The sequence below is a fragment of the Vicugna pacos genome, chromosome 5 (genome assembly GCF_048564905.1).
Source record: "Vicugna pacos chromosome 5, VicPac4, whole genome shotgun sequence".
Taxonomy (NCBI): domain Eukaryota; kingdom Metazoa; phylum Chordata; class Mammalia; order Artiodactyla; family Camelidae; genus Vicugna; species Vicugna pacos.
The window spans coordinates 882143-901513 of record NC_132991.1 but is presented as its reverse complement, the minus strand read 5'-3'; the positions used below and the strand labels follow the sequence as shown (position 1 = coordinate 901513).

The 19371-nt window shown below is 38.9% G+C and overlaps 1 protein-coding gene across 20 annotated transcripts in view; it reads left to right on the top strand.

The window, feature by feature from the left end:
• LOC107035045 (ankyrin repeat domain-containing protein 26-like) overlaps positions 1 to 19371 on the top strand; it is a 139397-nt gene that overhangs the window by 88654 nt on the left and 31372 nt on the right. For 19 of the 20 annotated variants that reach the window (XR_012072435.1, XR_012072436.1, XM_072960728.1 and 16 more), the window contains 8 exons: positions 412 to 595; positions 1447 to 1584; positions 3029 to 3403; positions 4842 to 4994; positions 11360 to 11725; positions 12305 to 12495; positions 14082 to 14292; positions 19023 to 19068. Coding sequence is in view for 18 of the 20 variants with exons in the window: in XM_072960728.1 (XP_072816829.1) it covers positions 412 to 595; positions 1447 to 1584; positions 3029 to 3403; positions 4842 to 4994; positions 11360 to 11725; positions 12305 to 12495; positions 14082 to 14292; positions 19023 to 19068 (1664 nt within the window). In the remaining 2 variants the exon portion in view is untranslated. The remainder of the gene's footprint in view (positions 1 to 411; positions 596 to 1446; positions 1585 to 3028; positions 3404 to 4841; positions 4995 to 11359; positions 11726 to 12304; positions 12496 to 14081; positions 14293 to 19022; positions 19069 to 19371) is intronic. The other variant, XM_072960736.1, reaches the window with a different exon arrangement.

The following is a 19371-nucleotide window of genomic DNA, read 5'->3' as shown; positions in this document are numbered from 1 at the left end:
AACGTGTTTCTAAATAGCAACTTCTGTTTTAACTAGTAACTAAATTCTCTGTCCCAATGAAGGAGTCATTTATGACTATGTGGGGAAAAAAGGGTAATTTTCAATTCAAACCTTACTGAATAATTGCAAAATTTCTTTCCTACACTATTGACCAGAGTTACTCTTGTCTGAAACCCAGTAGCATTTTGTCTTTTCATTGCTACTTTTCAAACGTGTGTGTTTGTGTGTGTATCTATCTTTATGAAGTGGTTGAAGTGAGGAATTTAAAATGTGAGACTTAGAAATGAAAAACAAATTGAGAACATAGAAATTCCATTAGGGTAATAAATCAGCATGTGAAGAACCAGATCATAAAATGAACTTTTTATTTTCTAACAAAATAAATTTTAAGGTAAGCATATTTCACTGCAGATTCACATTAGAACAAGAAACAAAGAAGAAGAAAAATTCTTATACATTATACGGAAAATCTAAGGACGATTTAAAAAGAAAAGAGAAACAATACAATGAGCAAGATTACCTAAAACAACAACTTGAAAGTACTGCCCGAGCACAAGAATGCAAACTGAAGAGCGTAAGGAATAAACCAAATCAGGTAAATTAGTCATAATGTGAAAGTTTTGTACCTCTAACACTGTTTCATCAATATTATTTACAATATTCTTTTGAATTAATCTATATTTCATTTAAAACAAATAAAAGTTATCTCAACCTAAATATGAACTATGACATTTAGAGCTTAATTTACTAATTTCTTGGTGTTCTTGGCATCTAATAGATGCTCTGTGCCTTTTCTGAATGAAGGAATGGAAGTTAAATTGAGCTTAATCATTAACATAAGGATTGACGGTTTTGGCCCATTCAACAAAGTAACAAGTCTAATTCAAATCCATGTGTTAATTTTGGCTCTTTGAAGTTAAAATCCAGGCTAAATCACCTTGAGACTATGTTGGAACTGGTTAAATGCTTTATAAAGAAATTTTCTGTCACTGGGATTTCAAAATTTGTAGATACTGACAGGCATATGCAGAATAGATAAACAAGATTATACTGTACAGCACAGGGAAATATCTGCAAGATCTTGTGGTAGCTCACAACAAGAAAATGTCACAATGAATATATATATGTTCATGTACAACTGAAAAATTGTGCTCTACACTGGAATTTGACACAACATTGTAAAATGACTATAACTCAATTTAAAAAGTGCTAAAAAAGTTTTTCTTTCATGATACTACTACATCCCTTGTGTTTTTGCTCTGTGATACATTTAGCTGTCACGTATATTAGAATTTGAGTTATTTATGTGCATTAAAGGTCCCTGTGCTTAAAAAGGCTACTTCTTATTAACAGGTTTAAAATTTTTTTTTAAAGATTCCCCTCCTAAGCTTTTTTTGACTTTTTTTCATGGTATAAAACCCAAACCCAAATGTAATATGTCTTCAGGTTTTAGAAGAGCGAAATGATGCTCAGAGACAACTTTCTCGAGAGCAGAATGCCCAACTAATACAAGATGAAATCCTGGTCCATAGTCTTTCCCAACAAAAGGAGGCAGAAAAGGCTAATAAGAAAATGAATGCTGAGGTATTTTCTTTAGTCATCTTCAAACATGTGTGTGTATGAATTTGTATACTTACATAGTTTAAAAACCAATACTGTAGGTACAGAAAGTATACAGGGTTTTAAAAGCCTATATATGTAAATATATTTTCTGGAGGTTGCATTTCCGGCCTGTTGGATAAAGCAATATTTTGAATTCAAATCCACTTGCCGGCAACAGTGATGTCGTGACATTCACAACGGCCTCATCCAAGGAGAAGCTGTTAATATTGTCCATAGGAATTGATGAGCTTTCCATTATCTCAAAACTGTTGCTACTAACAGCAGGCATTCTAGTTTCTGGCAGTGATCTCACTCCTTTGATAGACTAATGGAGAGGTTACTTTATCATTTCCACTGATGGTAAGGAGGAAAAAGTATAGCCAGTTCAGGAACCGTAGTTTGGGTGTCATTCTCCTACGTGTGATCAAAAGTAACGCTCTGCTCCATGTGGTATCCGATTTCAGTACAAGGAGCTTTCGAGTATAGTGAAAGATATGCCATAATCTATACTTAGTGATAATTTATTGATCAGTATTTTATTTTTAATTAAACAGTTCACTGTATTTCCCTGCTATTTCACATCCATTACTGTTATAAACATCATGAAGAAGAAATAAAAATTATTGCAGAAGCAAATAGTCTCCTGATTTTCTAAGAAGAGCTCTATAAATTTGACCTTCTTTACCTTTAGTGTATTCACCATTAGGGAAATAGAAGGCTTCTCTTGTGTTTATGTATTTATCCTAGAGAAGTAGCTTTGGTTTGGTGTAAGAGTCAGAGAGTCAGAAGCCCTGGGGGAAACCCTGCAGCTTGCTTGTGTTTTTAACCCTTTATTCCAGAATTGTCACAGCTAAATGAGTTAACTGATGTTTGTAGACGTGCTTAGTACAGTGCTTAGATTTATCATTTATCCATACATGTAATTCTTATAACTCGCTCTAAAAATGTTAGAAAGGGAGAATATTTATGGAATATTCTCAGGAAAGAATTTTTTAGGAAATCTAACCTGTCCCAATTTATACAGAGCTAAGGCTCTTACTTTGGCGGTAGCTGTAAAGGTTAGATGTCAGATATAATTTTTAAGTGTAGTCAGAATTATTCATTTTTTTATTTTAAGCCTTTTGGGTTTGTTGTATTTCAGAGAAAGAAAGGCCTTTCCGATTCTGAGCTTCTTAAACATCCTTTTGTGGTTTCTTTTTTACTTTCATGGATTCACTGTCTTTAATTAAATTTTTGAACTTTGGGGGATTTCTGGTAAAAGTTTGAGATTTTTATCCACCTTAAGTTTTTCCAGTTGGATACCCAGTTACTGCAAACTTTTTGTTGTATAAACTTAGAGATTAGTCTTCCACTTCAAAGGAAATTATGATATGTCAGTTTATTGCGTACAGTTCAAAGAGTAAGAGATGAGGGGTTTCACTTACAGGACACAATGGATTTTGAGCTGTCTGACCGAGGCCAAGCCCAGCATTCAAACAAGGAAACTGAACCCTTGTCTCAGAGCACACAAGGGGACGTCATCAAATACATTGCAAAGCAGGCATTCTTGAAGGAGACAATATGTAAACTGCAAAGTGAAAACACGTTGCTTCGACAGCAACTAGAAGTGGCTCAAAATAAAGCCAGAAGTGAAAAGACAGTATTTAATACCCCAGAGCCATTTCTGGATCACACGGGAAAACTTGAAGCCATGAGCAGACGAGTTCTGATGCTGGAGGAAGGAAACATGGAGTTAATTAAAGAATGCAGACGTTTAAAGGACAGACTGTGTCAGTATGAAACGGACAGAGCAGAAATGGAAGTAAGTACCCAGAAAGGGAACTAATTTTCAGACTTCCTCAAAGAAAATTCAAAGTAGTATCTGATGGAAGCTGAACGTTGAAACTAGTTGAACATAAAAAGTGTGTGGGCTATAAATATATACACTGTAAAGCAGCGTAAAGGCATTTCTTGTATGCAGCAAACAAAAATTAGACCTGAGAGGTGCTTTACTTTGAGTCAAGATGCCGTGCCACCTGAAATTCTAAGAGATTAAGCTATAAGCTGTTGACAGATACAGGCAGGTCTTAGTAATTTATACTGCCTAAATCATTTTAATCTTTCTGTCACCACATTTTAGTATCGTGAAGCAGATAAATGAAATGCTCAGACCTAAAATGAGTATTTTGAAATTAAGATTCAGTTGTGTGAACAAAAAATGTAAACAAAAAAAAAGAGAGAGAGAGAAAGAGAGAAAAGATTCAATTGTGTGGATTACCTTGACAGTTAATGTGTAAATGCTGTATCTTGCAGTACTTTTCCTTCAGTAGCTTTTCATACATTTTTAGTTGATATAACTTTATTTTTATTCATGTCAATTGCAATTAAATTTAGAAATACTTCCATCTCAAATCATGTATTGTTATGACCTCTCCACTCCTTAAAGGCATCTACTTTTCATTCAGTCATAATTTGGGACAAATGTAAATTTTAGCAAAACTGTGTTTGACTTAGTCTCCCCTGTTCTATTTGTAATTTACTTTGAACATTTTTTCAAATAATGTGCTCACAGTTCTCATTGCAAGGCTCAGTTACTGTCATTCGGATCTAAGTTTGTCCAGTACAGAGGAACTGGGGCGCTCTGTGATGTACGAGTTTGGCACTGGGGTCCCATTATTCAGACTGAGGAGGAGCAGCCAGAGTCCTGAGTGGCAGGAAGGGAGTGCGTGGGAGTGGTGGGGGGAGCTGTGGGAGCTGCAGTCCAGGAGGCAGGGGACGCCAGGTTGTCTCAGGTCCCCAAAGGCCATTGGAATATCCTCTTTTTATTGTGAGATGGAAGTCTATTGGAAGGGTTTAAACACCAGATTGAAGATGTGAAGAACTCTGAACTTAAGCCTCTAATGAGAAAGAGGGAGAATGTTCCACAGTGTGGAACTTACCACCACTCAGCCCACCCGCACACCCCTTTCTGTCAGAGACTTCAGTGGGGGTGAAGCTCGGCCGCTTCCTGGGAGGGGCAGGGAGGGGCTGGTGGGGCTGCCTCCATTGTCTAAGTTAACTTACTGTCGGTAAGGCAGGAGGGCCACACCTTCTGTGTGTTTAATGAAATTCAGTAAGCAGGAATGTGTGCCTATGAGGAAAAGAAGGTGAACTGATGTCTGTGGGGATAGTTCTCAAAGCCCATTTGTTGGAGTTATATATTATTAATGTAACTTAATGATAAGGTGACAGAAAATTCAGTAACAGAGTTATCTTTTTAGGCCTGTATGAGACAGCTTCAGCAAGAACTGGCTGACACCCGAAAGAAAGTGTCCATTTTGGAAGCATCCCTGGAGGTGACAGCACATCATCAAACTAACTCAGAAAATAAGAGACAGGATGGAGAGAAGAAGCCACATCAAGCTGCAAACCCAGTATGTATGAAACTCAGCACGTCAGCCGTGAACGTGCAGCCCAGAGTGTTGCAGGACACTAGCTTTTCAGGGACAGCTTTCTTTTGCATCTTCATTATAATTTCACTTTTATCATCTTTATAATGCACTTGTTTCTTAAATGTTGACTTTCATTCTGCCATTCTTTATTTTTTTCTTATAATATTTACCCTTAGAAAAGTTGAGAATTATACCTCTTTCCTCACAGAAGTTAACTTTTTTTTCCTATTAAACAGTATGTTTTAGTGATCTCTCACCACAATGAGGCAAGCTAGATAAAATCAGAGGATAATGTTTCATGGAATGTTCCAGAAAATTGTCATGTCTCATCTTCACTTTTGTGAATGGATATAGAATCTGTGTGTATTTATTTCATGGATTTCAGAGTAGCTTGTGCAGAAAGGTCATTATACAAACCAGTTGAAGTTAGATATTGCCTTCATTTTCTATTCATTTTAGACATGTTGTCAAAGCATGGAGAAGTTCAGATCACATCTGTACACCCAAAGTAGAGAATTAAGAAAATTGTCTAGATCCTGCCTGTGGATTTTTTTTTAACTTTGTTGAGATATAATTCACATGTTATAGGGGGATTGCATAACTCAAGTGGTAGAGTGCATGCTTAGCATACACAAGGTCCTGGGTTCGATCCCCTGTACCTCCTCTAAAAATAAATATGTAAAACTTAGTTACTTCCCTCCACCAAAAAAGAAAAATATTCACGTATCATATAATTTGCCCATTTAGGATACATAGTTACTATCTCCTAGTATATTCAGAGATGTGCAGCTGTCGCCACAATCAATTTTAGAACATTCCCATCACCCCAGAAAGAAAGCCTGCATCTCTTGGCCATCACCCCCCCCAGCACCACAGCCCCCCCACCCCCCGGCAACCACCAGTCTGACTTCTGTCCCTATAGATGTGCCTGTTCTGGGTGTTTCCCAGGAATGGAATCACATGCTGTGCGGTCCTTCATGATTAGCTTTTTTCATTTGACAAAACGTCTTCAAGGTTCATCCATGTTACAGCGCTTGTCAGTATTTCCATTTCTGTTTATTGTCGAACAGTACTCGGTTGTGGGGCTAAACCATTTATCCATCCATCAGTTGATGGACCTTTGGGTTGCCTCTGCTTTTTGGCTATTGCTAATAATGCTGCTGTGAACATTTCTGTCCAAGTTTTGGTATAAACATGTTTCCATTTCTTTGGGGAATATACTTAAGAATGGAAATGCTGTCACATGGGTCATATGGTAACTCTGTTTAACCTTTTGAGGACCTGCCATACTGTTTTCCAGAGTGGCTGCACCATCTAATGTTTTTATCCAAAGTGTATAATTCTCCCAATTTCTATGCATTCCTGTCACCACTGGTCATCAGCTCTCCTGGTAGGTGTGAACTGGCATCTCATTGTGGCTTTGATTTGCATTTTTCTGATGACTAAGGATGTAGGGGATCTTTTCATGTGCTTATCTATTTGTGTATCTTCTTTGAAGACCTGTCTGTTTAGGTTTTTGCCCATTTTCAAATTGGGTTGTCTTTTTATGATTGAATTGTCAGAGTCCTTTTTGTATCCTGGGTGCAAGCCTTTGATCAGATGTAGGATTTTCAAGTATTTCCTCCTGTTCAGGAGCTTGCCTTCTTACCTTCTTGATGGTGTCTTTTGAAGAGTAGAAGTTTTTAGTATTGATGAAGTTCAGTTAATCTATTTCTGTCTTTTACTGTCCTAAGAAACAAGTGCCAGATCCAGTCATGAAGACACATGCCTGTGTTTTCTTCTGAGAATTGTGTAGTTTTAGCTCTTTCATTTTGAGTTAATTTTATACATATTGTCCGAGGTAGAGGTCGAATTTTGTTCTTTTGCATGTGGATATCCAGTTGTCCCTGTACCATTTGTTAAAAAGACTATTATTGTCTCATTCAGTTATTTGACACTCGTATTGAAAATCAATTGACCGTAAATGTGAGGGTTTCTTTCAGATTCTCAGTGGTGATGCATTGATCTATGTCTGTCCCATGCCAGTACCAATTCAGATGTTATGAGAACTCTTTCCGAGTCTTCTTGCATATTACCAGTTGTTTTACATAATAATAAAAAGTCAGTGTCGTGGAATGTCTGTAACTCCACTTCTGTGGAGATCTGCTGTGTCCTGAAGGGGCCTGTGGCCAGCTTATGCCTTGCTGACTCTGTGACATGACAGAAAGTAGGCTTGCAAAGGTAAAGTTCATTCCTTCCCCCCATTCAGACCTTTAGTTTCTCACCCTTTGCCTCCCACTTCACTCCAGTTTCCATCAAATCATGGTCACGGGATCTGCTGACTCAGTCTGCAATACACTTCATTATGTTGCATTCATTATAATTCATAGACTCATCCATAGATTTCACTACCTAGAGGCAAAAGATTAAGCCTGGAAAATATTAATTCAACCTTCCTCTTTGGAAGCCTCTCTAATCCATCATCTTGCAGTTCACGATGAAGTCCTCTTTTGGCTTGGTTCTTGTGTGTGACACTGGTGCCGATCTTGTTCTTGGTGTAGATCCTGCATTCTCAGCTCCCTGTGTCTGCCTCCTTTTACTTAAAAGGAGAGATGCCTAGCTGTATTCTAGCTTAATGCATAATTAATGAAATAAATATTTCATCCCATCCAAGGGAAATTTTCCAAGAGTACAGCTGTTAAAAATTAGATAATAGTCAATCAGTTTATCAGAAACAGATAACAGATTAGTAATTTGAATTTCAAAAGTTCAAAGCCAATCTATGATATGGAGAAGCATTGTGCTACAACACGAAGCTGAGACAGTCTTACCTTCCCTTACCAACAAGCTTTTAAGTAAGGTAAAGGAAAAGTTGTATTTAATTTAAATACTGCCAAAGGACACTACATTTATGGTTCCATACTATTTTATTTTCTCTTTGAGGAAAGGAAAATGAAGAGTGAGTGCTAGATTAATAAGTTCTCAAAGCTGCCTGTCTCTTAGAATTTCAGTTAATTGAAATGAGGTAAAAAGGTTGATTTTGGTAAACTGACTATTTATAGTTGTTTTTCAATTATTAGACTTCAAATCCTGTGTCTCCTTGCTTGCCAGCCTTCCTTGCCCTCAAAGCTGAGGGGAAGCTGTGAAATACATGCCTGTTTGTAAGAAGCTGTGATTGGAGGGGACTCTAAAGCATCTTCCTTCTCGCTAGTTCTGAGGTCTTTCTTTCAGCTACCTGCTGCTTCTCATCAGCACTTTGTCATTAATAAGTGAATCTCAACGTTTGTTACATTCCAGTTTATAGGAGACCAATTTCTACTCTATTCAAGTTACATTTCTTACTATCTTTTTTCATCCACTCTTCTGTTCATCTGTTTTTGCCTAACAAACTCCCCAAAGTTCAGTGGCTTAAATAAGCATTTATTTTGTTCACAACCTACACGTAGGAAAAGTGTGGCCAAGACAGCTGGCCTCTATTCCTCTCAGCTTCAGGTGGGGCAGCTCGAAGGCAGGGGGCTGTAATCACTTGAAGGGTCATCCATTGATGTCTGATGGTTGATGTTGGCGGTGGGCTGTGGCGTTGGTGGGGCAGGCATGTGGACTACCTCCCCTGGAACACGGAAGCTGTCTTTGTGGCCTGAGCTTGCCCACCTGAGACTGGGTTCCAGGGTTAAGAGCGAGGCAGAAGCTGAAGTGCCTTTTCAAACCGAGCCCTGCAGTTCACTCGATGCCACTTTCACTGTTTTTTGTTCATTAGGAGCAGGGCACTTAAGGTTGGCCCATATTGTACCTTTTTTATGGAATTAATTTTGAAAATTTATGGAGACATTCAAAAACCAGCATAATCTACTCACTAGCCTCAATGTTTTCTTACTGCTTCCATACGAGAAAATGACTTATCCCCACTCAGGCGTGAGCAGGTCTCCGTCGCTGTGGTGTTAGGCTCAGGCTCCAGCCCAGGGTCTTACTTTCCCATCTTCACCAGGTCCAGGTGGGGCTGAGGCTCCTGGGCGTGGTTTCTGGAGTACAGCCCTTGGGTACACTCCTCTCAGTGCTGAGGCTTCAGGATAAGGAGACACGGGTTATTTGCCACCACACACCTGACATTCTGCTGAACTGCTGAGGACTCCCTCACTCACAGATAGAAGATGGGAGGCATGCTGGCCCGTAGCAGTTCTGCAGTGTAGCCTGATGCTGCTGGCTCTTTGATTAGGACTTAGTCCTAACCCTGGGAGGGGTTCTCCTTCGCTGCCCTCTCTGAGCTCTTTGTTCTGTCCCTTTCATGAGCAATGACCCGTGTTTGCAGCTGAGTAGTTCTCTCAAGCCAGCTTCCTCTTTGTAGACCTTCTAAGAAAAACCCAAAGGCCTCTTCCCATTTTGCACTGTCTTTGTCTCTTTGAGTCCAAGCTAGTAAGCAGTAGTTTTGCTACCACAGTTCTCTTTAAAACTGAGTTTCCTGTGAATTTTATTGGGGTTCCTGCCATTGGAAAAGCTACTCTCACGTCTTTTTGAGATAAACTCTTCACCTTGGGCTTCCTGTGAAGCTGCTGGGGGACCATGCCTTTAAAATTCTTATGCTTTTAAGATGTTTAAAGGAATTTGAGGCAGCACGTTAAATCTTTCCAAGGTCTTAACAAAGTCTTGGCTTCATCTTTAGACTGTTTTCCTGGCAGCACCCTAGATTTGATCTTCGCCCGGAAGCCATTTCTCTGCTTACCCATTATGTGACCATTGGGCATGTGGAGATGCTTTAAATGGGATACAGATATTTGAACCCAGTGAGTCCTGGTTCCTTTCTATTTAATAATCTTTTTGTTTGTTTTAGCTTATCTCTCTTGTCAGTTTTACTTTCAGCTGTTTGGTAGCAAGAGTCCCGTTTCCTCCGGTTTCAGGGTCGTCGTTTTCTTCCCTGGCCTAGAAGCCTTCACTCTCAGCCCTTCAGGGGCCCTCAGGCTTCCACTCACAGTCTCGGGGACACTTTGGGTTTTCACTCTTACTCTTCTCTGCATCTGCTCAGGTTTCGTCTACCTCCGGGTGCAAAGGCATCCCCACATTTCGGGTTCTTTTTTAATGGCTGTGCCCCATTTTTAACATCAATAGCTGTGCCAGTTATTTATTGCTAATAATTTATATAATAAACTGCCTCAAAACCTGGTGACTCAAAACAGCATTTGCTTGGTTCCCAAATCTGTGTTTAGACAAGGCTCAGTGGAGCCAGCTCATTTCTTCTCCACTTGGCATCAAGAGGGCACTAAAATAATCTAAGGGCTTGTTCATGCACATGTCTGGAAGTTGGAGCTGGCTTTGGTTAAGGGCATTCCCTGGGGTCATCAGCTGGGACAGCTGCGTGTACATTCAGTAGGTGGCCTGGGCTTCACAACGTGGTGGCTGGGTTCTAAGGGTGAGCATCTCTATGGAGTGAAAGAGGCCATTTAGCCTTAGAAATCACACAGCAGTGCCCCCACGTTCTGTCCCCTAGAAACCAGTTGACTGAGGCCAGTACATACTTCAGGGGAGGGAATGTCGCAGGGGAAGTGTCAAGGAATTTGTAGAGATGTTTTACAACCACCACCTCCGCCTGCCTTGTCGCAGCAAACAATCCTTCTATCTGAAGGAAAGCAGTTCTTCCCACGTCAGTGTCACTGAAATTCCAGCAAGTTTTTTTGTTTGTTTTTGCTGAGTATGTTCTCTTGTTTTGTGGAGAGCCACAAAGGATTATAAGAATGAAGGCTTTTTTGTTTGTTTGTTTGTTTGTTTAGAAGAACATATGGGTCATCTTACTAAACCACTGCACTAGGAGATGGATTTCTCCTTAACTCTGTGAATCATTCATTGCTCCTTGGAATGCAGTTCAAACTAGCATAAAATATTTGTAGTTCGGAGAAAGGCTTATGGCATTAGAATCCATATTTGTAAGATGTATTAATTGCAGTCTTTTTTTCAAAGTCTTGTTTTGGGAGGCATTTATTAATTCAGCCCTAAGTAACTCAATATGATCTCCCTAAAACTTTAAAAATCATGAAGAGTTAAGACTTCGGGAAGGAAGGGGTAAGAGACTTTCTACTAAGAGGTGCCTTATAGTCCACTTTATGTAGGAAAGACATGGAACAATTACAGAAAAATAAGAGTGTAAAATCAAGTACAAATGTATAACAAAGATGATGACAGTAAACAGTGTATTTTTGTGACTCTTGGTGGTTTGAACTTCTTTTCTTGATTTTCTGAGTAATTTGAGTTTCTCCATTCCACAAGGTAGATATACCATTTTATTGTAACTGAATTTATTTCAACCTTTGATGCTGGGTTAGAGTTAGGCTGTTCTCAGTCTGCTAACCTCATTACCAAACAATTTTACCTTTTTCATGCAGAATGCTGATCTTCCAGCAAAAGAGGAATCTGCATCTTCAGTACTTCTCCATCTAAGTGCAGAAACTCAGCTTCTTCTAAAGGAGTTACTACCTATGACAGAGATGCAAAGGAAACGTGAAGCACTAGAGGAGGAGAAGAAGAAGTTGGAGGAAGAAGTAGTAACCCTCAGACGTCACCTCGAAACGAACGCAGTGGAACACAGTCAAGTGGAGCAGGACAAACGGGAGACTGAAGAGCAAGCAAGACGGGATGAAGTAGAAGCACTGAAAGAGCTCAGGCGAGCTATGCAGTACAAACGGGAAACTGAAAAGCAAGGAAGACATGATATAGTAGAAAAACTGAAAGAAATCAGCCAGTTTTTACAGGTGAGACACTGATCTGTAACGTGCTCTAACTCACTTCGCTGAGAATTACAGTTCAGATGTGTACATTTTATGTGTTTCCTCTACTTCCATATAGCAGTTTGTTTTGTAGATTTCTGGAAGGAAGGCCGCATTTGTTACTCCCTTTAAATAATTCAGTTTCCATCATCACTATCACTAAATTGATCTTTCAGAACAATTCTCACTAGAGAATCATTTTTAAGACCAATTGGTGTAAATCCAGACTACTAGGAGGAAAAGAATATATTGTGATGTAAATGCTGTGCCACACTCTGGGATTACTCTTAAGTTGTATTGTTCAATTTATAAAATTTGAAGTTGATCCTATTATTCTTTGAACTATCACATTACATGAGTACTAATATAAGAGTGATTCAACTTTAATTTTGTAATTCAGGTTTAATTCACTTGACATTGATGATAAGTAGTTTAACATTCAGCTTTTTTCTCACACTTAAAATTACTCTCTGAGTCATTGACTGAAAACTAAAGGGTACAAACAGACTGCAATTACTCAGGTTATAATTATTTTTATAATTGTATCCTTTTAATGTGCTTTAGGCACAAGCAGCACTTCAAGAAAACGTGTTAAGAGAGTGCAGACGTGCTTCAGTCAGTCAAACGGAACAGAGAGTTAAAGATCTGGAACCTGAACTAAGAAATGATTCTAATGAAAACAGATTGGAACAGTACAAGCAACTGTACCTGGAAGAGCTGGAAAATAGAAAGTCTTTGGCAAGTCAGCTAACCTCGTAAGTCAAAACGTAGAATTATAGAAAATAATTTAGGTCGTTCATTTGCCTCTAAGGCATCATTTTTATTGAGCCAGGTTCATGAGGTGAGTAGCAAGTGAGAGCTAACTAGATAGTGTAATTTTGGGGAATGATGTTAGCAAATGAACTCTCCTTTAAAATGTCAGTCCAGGGCAGTTTGCATCTCCCTGCCTTTTGTTGCTTTTACATGACTTTATTTTTTATATTTGCATATATTTAACCTGATTTAGTCTTTAAGCTAAGGGTTTTGCAAACTTTGTAATTTAGACAGCCATATTATCACAAAATTTCTAGCTGGAATTCCCATAAATAGAAATGTTAATGAGTTAAAAATTGACTGTGTTTTGGAAGAGCGCAACGTAAACCCAAGGGGCCCCATGCTGGTGTTTGGTGAATTTACTTTCTTGACTGTGATATTTGGTGTCACCGCTCGTATGCACCCTGAGACGAAGTACTGTACCCTTCTAAGTTTGTCTCCGCTACATAAAGGCATGCTTGGGGAATAGGGGGAAATTCACATAGGGGTGAAGGGCAGCATAGTGGTTCACATAGTGGCTAAGAAGAATATGGTGGCCTGCCCGAGGGGGTGTGTGGAAGACAGAAAGGGCGGGTCCCACCTCCAGTGCCTGAGTAGCAGTGTTACAAGCTACAGGTCTCCCCGCTCTCCAAAAGTAGAGCGTTCCTATGAAAGTTGTCGGTGTAAAGCAAAGAGGCAGTTAGGACACATCTTGCTGGTGGATGTATGAAATAAATATGCATAAAGCACAGGCGCTCACAGACACAGCCCAAAGCCGTGGCGGCGTGATGCCGGGACACTGAGGGTGGTTCTGGGGAAGGAGCTCGGTGGGGCCCCTCTCGCTGCTCGGGGTGCTCGTTGCCCCTCTGATGGCTCGGGCTAAAACAAACACCCAGAGCTATTCTGGCTTTTTGCTTTTTTTCCGTAAAAGTGAAAATCCGCTTGAGATTTTGTTTGGTTATGGAAAGCAGGTGCTGATGTAGGCCTCTGGTAAAAGCGAAGTAACAAAGTGAGCTTTGGGAAATCGGGGGACACTTGAAATTGCTCCTGGCGCTGTTGTGGTTCTTTCCCACCATCTCCTCTGCCGCCTGGTGCCCCCCAGAGGTGGTGGCTCTAAACTGTTGCTCAGTGCCGCATGCTTGATTTCTCCCGGGTAATGAGTGAAATGTGTATGTAAGGGGGGTGAAAGCAAATGCTTGACAGTGGCTTTGAGGGATGGTTTATTTTTTATTTCTAAACTGGTGTACTGAGGGTGAGTATGTCTAGATGCAGCCAGTGCAGAAGGCAGTGGGGGTCCTCTGTGGGGGCGTCTCCATCTCTGACTCTCCCCACTTTGAAGTACTTGTTATTAAGGGCCCCCCCAGACACGTACGTCCTTCTTTAGGACAGTTTTAAACTGTAATTGTTTACAGTAGATCTTCGCTGACGTATTTTTGGTGTCAAAACGCAGTTTAATGGGACAATCTGTTTACTATTATAGCAATTTTAAAAATACACATCACTTAGGAAGAAAATGAAATGAATGAAATCTGTTCTGCGATCCTCGCAGGGTTAATGAGAGGCTGGCCGAGATGAGCTCTAAGCTTCAGCTGGAGAAGCAGCACAAGAGCTCTTTCCCCCGCTTTGTTCCTACAAGACCTGTTGGCGAACCGCCTTCTGCTGCTGGTACTAGCGCGGAGGCCAAAGGCAGTCCTACTCGAAGAAGGCGCTTCAAGACTGTTTCAGACCCTTCGACTAACTTGAGCGATCCCTTGTTCCGGGTTAGTTACATTGCCTTTTTTTCCTTGGGTTTCAGATTTCTGATATAACTCTTGTTTTTAATTTGATGAAATTCTGAGTTGTTTATTTGACTTACGCACGCTAAGTAAAAGCCATAATTAATTGTGCTAATAAAGAAAGGAGACAGAAATTTTGTAATTTTTTTAAGTCCCTGGGCTTGTAATTTTCAAGAGATACCTGTCGTTAACTTTATTCAATAAATGCAACTAAACTGATAAACTTTAAATTCCTTAAAAAGCTCCATTTTAAATTCTATTTTAGAAGTTAAGTATTACTGCCAAACAACTAGAGATCCACTTTCCAATGTTTGGCTTAGTTTCTGATTGATTTCCGTTTGGCATTGGTTGATAGTAATTTTCAAGTTTTGCTGCACCCCAGTTTTTCTACCCCTAAGCATAAGTAAATGATTGGCATTGAGCTACTTAACCACATACGGATGTTTTTTATTTAAAGGAATCCAAGATAAATTCTTTTTATGAATTCAATTAACTTGTAACACTAAAAACGTTAAGTTCCGTTTTTAAGTTTAAAATTTTTATTGTTTTCTTCTGTAAGAGTACATCCTTAATTGCTATTTTACTTACAGCATTGTTATTTGAATTGTTATAAAATGTCTTACTGAGCAGTTGTAGAACATTTCTAAATATGTAGTTAAGTAAAGCAAATACTTAAATTTTTAAAATGAAGTTCACTTATGTGTCTGTCTCGCCCTCACCTGCAGGAATACTGAGGTGGCAACGATAGGGAGTCTTTAAATTACAACCAGTTTTCATTGTGTATCATTGTTAAAATAGCCATTTAAAGCGGTGTGCGTTGGTTTCTGGTGTGATGGTGTTTTCATGATCATCTTGTTGCAGAGAAGGGTAGCACGGGCCCTTGTTAAGTGAGGTCTCAACCTGTTTCTTCTCACTTGGCTTTATGTCATAATAAATCAAAGAAGAAAAAAGCTCAGGTTTCATAGACAGTGTTGTGGGTAAATTGAGTCTAAGTGCTTCAGAGTCATGAAACCGGACTGCGTGGTGTTAAAAAAAAAAAATGCATGGCTAACACTTACGCCAGTGGCTAAGCATGATGCAAACTCGAAATGTTTTCATTAGTTGTCACCAGAAAATCGACAGTGTGTCACTTTGCAGGATGATGGTGGAAGAGTGTGAGTGCAAAAGCAATGCAAGAGAAAGTTCCTGAGGACAGTTTTCTCCTTTAATGTTTTCGGGGGAAAGAGGTGTCTATGTTTTAGTACTTCTAGATACACTGGAAGATGATTTATTTTAAACTCAGCATTGTAGTTCCGAGGTACACGTAGTTCTTCTGTGGGGCCGTGGGGCCGAATCATGCTGGGTTTAGCAGGGAGGTTCACAAGCCCCGCTCTGTCCGGGCGCAGAGAAACGTCTCCCTCAGCGCTGCCGGGTGCCTCACAGGAGTTACCGTGCAGTTACTGCTTACAGATTTCTTAGTCAGACTTAGAGAAAGAAGGTGCCTTGTAGAATTGCTAGGGATGTAATTGTTTCTGCTGGGAAAACATAAAGTAATGCTATGAGAGGTGTGAACATACTGTTTAAAATGACAGGAAGGGATGGGTTTTTGCATGGGGCTTAACAAAACATCAGACTTCCATAGCTTTTCAGCTATGGCTCTAGAAAGCAAAATGTTAAAAATGGCATTGGGATTGACTTTAACATTCTCCTTTATGTGCAAGGTTTTAACATTTTTGGACTGTTCCTATTGTGAAGTTCCAGCTTACTCAGCAGTTTTTTTCTAACTTGACCAAAGTGTTGCTCTAAGTCTGTGATTTCAGTGGTGCTGGTTGTCGAAGCAAGTTTTTTCCAGTTCGTAACACTTGGGTTTATCGCCTTTCTTACTGCTGCATGAAGTACAGCCTTGTCACGTGACATCGTTGTAGTGGTAACAGATGGACCCCATTATCTGTTTTGCTAATTTTTACCCTCAGATTTCACATTCTAGTTTATTTCTGGGATGTTTTGTCCTACATGTCAGGAGCAATTTTACAGCTTTACTCAATTGTGTTATTTAATTATATTACTATAAAATACAAAAAGTTAAAATTAGCCTGAGCAGATACATCACTGTTAAGGTTTTCTTGCACGTAGAATTTTTTTGTGAGAACTGAAAACTTAAAAATGGATTCCAGACAATATTATAACAGACAAAATTTCTGTTTTAAAGATTTTTTTTATGTTCAAGAGTTTTTAAGTATTGGTGCGCCTGACATGAAGCATGGCCACAATAGTTAATAAATGTCCTTCAAATCTATTTAAAATAGGAAGACTAAATTTTACACTCATTGATTTTGGACTTTTGGTGTATTACTGACACTTTCAAACATTTTCTAATGATTTATTTAACTAATTTTTAAATTTCTCAAATGTCCATTCAGTTTAGCAGCCCTTTTTCTAAATGGGATTATAGCAGTGCACCAGAGCTAAAGTGATTAACATTCCTAAGACTTTAACTTTACATGACACAGCACTGCTTCTCAGCAGAATCTGGTCACGTTTCTTTTAAAAATAGGCTTCCAAGGCAGGGCACATCCACTCTGAATTTTAATTCTAATCAAACTGTCACAGTAGTTAAGCTCACCTCTCATAAGGCAGAGGCAGAGTTCAGTAACCTGGTTTCTGCTATCAGCTCTCTGCCCTGTGGACTCCCTCCTGGCCTCATTTCATTTTGTCTGAATGCACAAATGAGGAAGCATGTTATCTTTTGAAAGACAGTCACCCAACTTCTTCCAGTTCTTTTTCTTTCACTCAGTTTTTTCTCTGTACTTAATTTTTTAGTTCCTTGATCAACAAATGCTTTCTCATTTCGTTTCTCTGCAGCAGAATACGTGCATTTAATAGTTACAAACTGACAAGTGTCATTTCCTTCATACATTAACCTATTTACAACAGGATAATGAATCAAAGCAGTTAAATGACTTGATTTTATTACATTTCTGGAATTGTACTTATTTTTATAACGTTTAAAATAAGAATGGTACCAAGTTTTAACTGAAAAGTATCAATAATCTGAAAATATATTCACTTTGGAAATGAACGTGTGTGTATACGTGTGTGGCAAGTGTGTTTTTATCAAATTGATCTCGGAAAGAGAGGGCAGCATTATCTTTCAGCCTGTGACCTCAGTTTTTACCTCAATCCTGCAGTGTCCCCAGTGGGACCTTCCATTTCTATGGGACATAGTCTGCAAACTGCCAGTTAGGAGAGAATCCTCCTAATTAAAAATCATTAGAATTAAAACTTGCTGATACATTGTCTTCCTGTGTATAATTTTCTCACCTTTCTGTGTCTTTGTTAAATGGAAAAGTTTAAGTAAAACTGCAGGTGCCTTCTCCTTATTAATGTTGGACTTCAGACTACTTCCACCATCTGGACATGGGGGTCCTCACCTAGAAATAAACATAAAGGTCCCAGAAGTACCTGTTTAGGAAAGTAGCTTTGCAGAGGAAAAGATAGTAATCTTACATTCAGCTCATGTGAAAGTGTGATCTACATTTTGCATAGTGTTTACTAACGGTTATATGAATTTATTTCAGTAAAGTCTTCTCCCTTCATCTGTCAGGCGTTTTTCACTTCACAGGACCCACCTGGCACTGTTGTCACGTTGTTGATGGCAGAAGGCCTCTGTAGACTGCTCTTGTCAGACAGTGTTACGGAAAACAGTCTCTGAAAATACTGGCAAATGGTAGCCCCAAATTTTGTCTTTGCACCTAACGTTTACAAAGGCCTTGGCTCTCGTGTCGCTGTTATCCCCACAGTGTTTATCATGTCTGGTGTACTAGTTCAGACCCTGTTTAGTGAGCGGGTGACTTCTATAAGAAAGATTTTTAAAAGAACACTCTAGGTGGGGACATTTGTAAGTTTGAAATGTCCCCACACATTTCATCATTAAATACGTAACTAATGAAGTCAAGTTTCAAAAAGTTGGCCCTAATTTCTAGAATGGAAACAAAGCTACATTTAAAGAATTACGTATTGTTTTCCTTATTTCTAACTCTAGGAAGTTGTGAATGAGAAACCAACTTTTGAAACTGGCGCTAGCCTCTCCTTTTCTTTTCTTCAAGCAGATTTTCTGATATAAATATTTTAGTCATATACAGAGAGCAAAATACATTTGCTTAACTCATTTGCCAGTGGAATTTTCACTTGACATTATAACAGAACCCTTTTCTTCATTTTATGCATCTACGGATTCTGTGCTAAAAACATGAGCAAGAACAGACCTTAAAATTTTAGTTTTCTGAAAGTGCAGGAATGGAAAGCTCATTTTAAGGAAAAATCCATTAATGTTAAAAAAAACTAAACTTTTATAAAGGGCAGTTTTTCTGAGAACTGCAGAGTAATGCATTCAGTGTAGAACATGACTTGAATTGTTTAAACTCTTTGTGCTGATAAGATCGGGCATCGCCCTCTGAGATTATGTGTATCCGACAGGGCAGGATTTACTGTGCTTTCCATCAGGGGAATCTAAATAGCCTTACATACATATGTTCTCTATTATCTAAAATCAAAGTAAGTAGGAATTTATTTTATTTTATTCCTGTGATTACTTTTTCTATTTAAGCAATCCCCAAGTTAGGTCAAGTCTCTAAAAGTATTTATTTAAAGGCCACATTTCATAAGCTAGCTGTCATTCCTATGATAGTGTTTCTTGTTTAACTTACACATTAAAAATAATATTTGACTTATTTCAGATGCGGAAGAAGTTGGAGAAGAATACAGATAGAGAGTTAAAGAAAGGTATGTTGCCAACATTTCTGAATTAAATTTAGACCTTGATTTCCGAAATACACTGTAAACAGTAAATGGCACCTCTTTCTATTGTTTGAATAACAGATAGTATGTTGAATTTTTTTCTTACACACATCTAATGAAAAATGTGAAAGCATAATTTCACTCATAATGATAAGTGTACTTATTCCTCATTTATTCATCACGATCCATAGCTTTAAAAAAAAGTCTCAGGAAGTCTGTGTTCTCTCTCTATTTCTGGCTGTGCCCTTCCTCTCCTGCTGTCCCCGTGGGCCTGTCATCCGCACACGG